The sequence below is a fragment of the Oncorhynchus kisutch genome, unplaced genomic scaffold (assembly GCF_002021735.2).
Source record: "Oncorhynchus kisutch isolate 150728-3 unplaced genomic scaffold, Okis_V2 scaffold1036, whole genome shotgun sequence".
Classification (NCBI taxonomy): Eukaryota; Metazoa; Chordata; class Actinopteri; order Salmoniformes; family Salmonidae; genus Oncorhynchus; species Oncorhynchus kisutch.
This window is the reverse complement of record NW_022262981.1, coordinates 72654-77913: the sequence shown is the minus strand read 5'-3', so window position 1 is coordinate 77913 and position 5260 is coordinate 72654. Positions and strand designations below refer to the sequence as shown.

Here is a 5260-nt window from a genome sequence, read left to right as displayed (position 1 = left end):
CATCCCCGCCACCTCAACCTCCACTCCACTGCTAGGCCTGGCTGACTGTCACCTTCACATGTTACCTCACCTGACGGTGTCAATTAAAACGAACAATTCATCTGTCAACAACAAATCCCTAAACAGGATTGAAGTGATATATTGTTTAAGAGTTTAGAGGAGCTTACAGTAGCAGTACCAGAGGTGAGCTGCCAGAGCTGTACAGCATACGTTTCAGCACACAAGTCACCAGTGGTGTCATGTAGCCTGTAGTATAGATCTGAACTTTGCACTGATAGAATCCTAGAAAATGTCCTGATGATTACGTGTGGAATAACAGTACAACAAGCAGGTGAGCTTCAAAGAGCATCCTGTCTAGCGTGGAATCTACACATGGACCTAAACGCCTACAGGTAGTGATGTCTGCAGTGCAGCTGGTGAATGTACTCTTTAATTGGACATCCTCGAGCCTCTGAAGGCAACTGCTCATGTGTTTCTTTCTGATTAGTGAAACCAGATGTTGAACAATACTAGACGGGTCCTTAAACTGCCCAGCTCTACAGAGTAGGACATCATGCAAGTCCTGACAAACACACAGGTGCAACCTTTAGGGAAGTAGGCTTTGGTTAGGTTTAGGTTTAGTTAGGTTTAGTTAGGTTACTTAAATACAGTAGGCATGTATGCAGTAGATGCGCACGGGCATGACATCTAACATATTAATTCTATCTAACATACACAAATATTTAATGGACGGATAAGGAGACTACATCCTTCCAGTAAACCGGTGTGATTGCCTGAATAATGTCATGTATTTGCTAAGTGCATATCACAAACCATGTGTCATTTTTTGTTGCTTTATTGGTTAGTGGTGTTGCTGTGTCACAATGCAAATTCAGAATGAAAGCACCAGGGATGTTTAGTATTAGAGTGAACCATGAACCCATAATGATCATATGAACATGACAAGAGATGCATTATTAATTGTCTAACAGTTGATTTCGTAGAGACCAAAAGCCTGTAGGCTATACACGGTATGATAATTACGGGGTGAACAGTAGTTACAATTCTTCAAAGAAATGATATGTCATCATAAAATTGCAGGAGAATGTGCAACGCATTGCAAAGCTGGAAAGAATCTCCATTCAAAACTGTGAGAAAGTGCTGAATAAAATGTAATGCGTTGCATGTAAGCAGGTGCGATGTAAGCCTAGTTTCAACTGATACAGAAAGACTTGAAGTAAAACAAACATTTCCATTCTTATCTCCAAAGAACATGGTGGTGAGCTCCTTAAAAATAAAATGAGATGGGGAGACGAGTAGCCGCCTTTATAAATCATTCTATCCCAATGTTGCTCCCCAGAGATTTCTGATGGATTAAATTAAGCACTTCCATTCCATCTCCCACCTGATCGCAGCGCCGTATAAATCCCAACAGCTGATCAACTGTCTCCAGACACCAAGCACAGAACACAGAGAGAGGCTGCAGCAACAGTGAGAAAGAGAGAGAGAGAGAGAGAGAGTTAGAGAGAGAGAGTTAGAGAGAGAGAGAGAGAGAGAGAGAGAAGTGGAGCGGTGATGGTCCATCAACTGACATTATTATTTTTCAGCCAAATGTAAATAGGCTACCAATCAGAGTTGGAAATAATTGGAAAGCAATAAATAACGCTGACAAGTGCTACCCATTTTTTTGTTGCACTCTTACAGTACAGCAGCTTCTCTCGTGTTTTTTGCATTTCTCCTCTATTGGCACGCGGGAGAAAGAGGCGCACTCTGCAGGGTGCTTTCAGCTCGCTCCTCCGTCGTACGCGAGCCTCTGAGAGGGAGCTATCCAGTGCTGAAGTTGCATTTCTTCCCTTCGCAAGACACGGCGTTGCAGGTAGAACAGAGAAACCTAAGCACTACGGGTTGGCTGGGGGTTTGTTTGACTGACTGGGTGTCTGATACTCTACGCAGCCAGGCATCCAAAGCTCAGCCTTAAATATCCAGCTCTACATTGGCGTTGCATGAGGACAGTAACCCTGCCCTGGACGGTTGTTGTTTCGGTGCAACACCAGAAACATGCCAAGGTCTTTCCTGGTTAAAAAGGTGAAGCTTGATGATTTTTCATCCAGTGATTTTGAGAGTTCTTATGGACGATCCAGGACCGACGTCAGTCTACGGATTCACGATAAAGGTAAATATAAACATTATTTATAATTCGGAATGTTGATTATGTTATATATATATTTAGCTTATTATGCACGGTGTCTTTTTTTGCCACGTTTGCACGTTTTTGTGCTGCATTCATGAATCAATCTGATTCCATTGTTATATTAGTTTTGACAAACACACCTACCTATACATTTGTAGGCTAATTCTACCCTGTATGATTTTGAAACAAACCAATTGAATGTGGAAATAGCCTATCGCACCTTGCCTACTCGGAAACATGGGGAGGAATGATGCTTGTGTTGCTGATGCAAAACTTCTCCACAACCCACAAGTGTGCATCATATATCTGCACTTAGGCACCAGCATGTACACAAGAGATTGCATTGCACCTATATTACCCGTTATGCCTTGGAACACGGGTGTATAGCCCTATTATTTAGACATTATGTCAGTCAGAAGGCTGAATCATATTTCATGATGATGTGTAAACTAGCCTATCCATCGCTTCAGACTGGCTGTATAATGTTGCCTCATCATCTCAGTAGGTTATGTTGTTAAATCATGTTTATTCTCACTGTGTGGAATTGGCAACTATAGGTTAATTATTAACGCATAAAAGGGTCGTGCTTCCAGATAAATAAAAACGTTTTAGACTCGCCTAAAGCTTAATAAACTGCATAGGACGCATAGGCTTTGGTGATAACGTGCTGTAGCAGATTTCAAGTGGAGAAGTGCTGCCTGTAGCTTGTTGTATCTATTAAGCAGATTGTTCCCACTTGAAGAATCCCCGCGCGACAATGAGTAATTGAATTAACATCTTGTTATTTTTCACACCAGGGTACATTAGTGACTACATCAGCCCGTCTGTCTACGATGGAGAAAGCGACGGTGCCATTAAAGTTCCCTCTCCGGAGCCACTCTACGATGGAATCCACAGCGACTACGGCGCCCCAGACTCAGACCAGCCTGACAGTCCGCAGTCGGACGTCACCTCCGGCTACATCAATGGGGACACCGCGGTGAGTGATTGCTACACGGTGGACGCGTTTTACATCACGGACGGAAGGTCACGGAGGAAAGTAATCAGCAGCCCCAGCAGCAGGAGCATACAGCGTCACACATGCAACGAATGTGGAAAAACCTACGCCACGTCTTCCAACCTGAGTAGGCATAAGCAGACCCACCGGAGCCTGGACAGCAAGATGGCCAAGAAGTGCGCAACCTGTGGGAAAGTGTACGTGTCCATGCCAGCAATGGCCATGCACCTGCTCACCCATGACCTCAAGCACAAGTGTGACATCTGTGGCAAAGCTTTCAGCAGACCTTGGCTACTGCAGGGCCACATGAGGTCACACACGGGTGAGAAGCCCTTTGGGTGTGCACACTGCGGAAAAGCGTTCGCCGACCGCTCCAACCTGCGCGCGCATATGCAGACTCACTCCGCTTTCAAGCATTTCAAATGCAAACGGTGCGACAAGACCTTCGCTCTCAAGTCCTACCTGAATAAGCACTACGAGTCCGCGTGCTTCAAAGGCGCGTTCTCGCCCTTGAGTCCTGATCTCGATGACTCTCCATGACGTCCACATTAAAAGTGCAGACAAAAACATTATATTTTTGGTTGACTAATTCTGCCAAACCTTTCCTAAAATCCACCTCAACTTCCAGTGGAACCACAATAATAGCACAATATTTCTGTATTCTCATTGAAATCCACCCGAAGGAATTACTGATGATCTTCGCATGCACTTAAAAATCCTCTTCCTCCTCCAGTCACGTGGATAGAATATACCTTCCACCGCGCGTAAATATGAAATCATATATTTTGAAATGTGACGAAGATGACAATACTGGATTGCTCCAAACAAAAGTCGAACATTTTAATGTTGGATAATAATGTACTGCTGCAACTGACCATACTCTCCGTTGAGGTAAATGCCATTTATGTTTGTATTAATTCATTAATCTATTTATTTATGTATTTATGTATTTATTTATTTATTTATTTATACATTAGGCTATTTATATGTATTTGTTTATATAGTATGTCTGACATATTGGTCTGTTTTTATTTGATATCACTACCTATTATTTGCACTTTAATGTGTGAATTTGCCAACCTCTCATGAACAGGCCAAAGCGTTGTCACTTATTCTTCGTTTACTACCATTTGAAATCATTGCATGCAAAAATGAAATCTATGCCAGTATCACAAAGCTTATGATTTTTTTCTTCTCCAAAATCTAGATAGTATCTGTTGGCAATATTTCTGTTGAAGCCACATGACGAATTATAAAGCAATAATCACTTAATGCATGGTATTTTTGAAAATGATTATGAACTATTACCTACTGTATAGCAGTTTTTAAAATCAGGTAAGTTTTACTCCAATACGCATCTATAGTCATACAAAAAAATACAACATCAGGGAAAATGCCAATGTAGTGTTAGTGAAACAACAAGAAAAGGACCACATCCTCTTTTCCTCTAACGTCATGCATTGCCTGCCTCTTATTTCAACAGTAGTGTTAGGACCGTAGGCTTGTAGTACTTCAGCTCCCAGCATCTCAGAACATGTATCCAAATCTACAGGGCACCCATTAAGGTCATACAAAGGTCAAACACCTTCTGGGTCCCCAATGGCACCCTATATTCTATATAGAGCCCTATGGGCCGTGGCCAAATCTAGTGCACTATATAGGGAATAGGGTGTTATTTTGGGATGAAAAACACTGGAACCCACTATTGACTTAAGGTGGGCAAACTTTGCACTGCATCCACACACAGCTTGATGGACAAGATGCCTTTCTTTAACCTCATTGGTGTGCCATAGATTTGTCTATAATAAAGCACTTCATTTACACCTTAAAAAGTAGCACAATGAACCTAGAGATTCAGGTAGAAAAAACAAGAACTCGTATTAGCTTGACCTCTGTTTTGTATTTCCAATAAAGAATGAATTAATAATAATTTATTGCAAGAGGCTTTGTAAATAATCCTTTGGAGTAATCATTTTTACAGCTGTAAAGAATTAAACAAACCTTATTTCAGGAGATATCTGGAGGGAGGAAAATGTCCTTTCCAGTCAGCATTCAAATGATGTAAGCACAAGACACAACAAGGCATTGTCACT

The 5260-nt window shown here is 41.8% G+C and overlaps 1 protein-coding gene across 1 annotated transcript; it reads left to right on the top strand.

Moving 5' to 3' along the window:
- The first annotated feature begins 1430 nt into the window (after positions 1–1430).
- On the top strand, positions 1431–4514 carry LOC116364213 (transcriptional repressor scratch 1-like). The gene is made up of 2 exons (XM_031817458.1): positions 1431–2152; positions 2968–4514. The coding sequence occupies exons 1-2, from the start codon at positions 2038–2040 to the stop codon at positions 3705–3707; spliced, it is 855 nt and encodes a 284-aa protein (XP_031673318.1). The 5' UTR covers positions 1431–2037; the 3' UTR covers positions 3708–4514.
- The last annotated feature ends 746 nt before the right edge of the window (positions 4515–5260 follow it).

Excerpts from the sequence above, each read along its gene's own strand:
- LOC116364213 (XM_031817458.1), top strand. The coding sequence starts at position 2,038 with ATGCCAAGGTCTTTCCTGGTTAAAAAGGTGAAGCTTGATGATTTTTCA. Across the intron at positions 2,153-2,967 it reads TCTACGGATTCACGATAAAG|GGTACATTAGTGACTACATC; the intron begins GTAAATATAAAC and ends TTTTCACACCAG.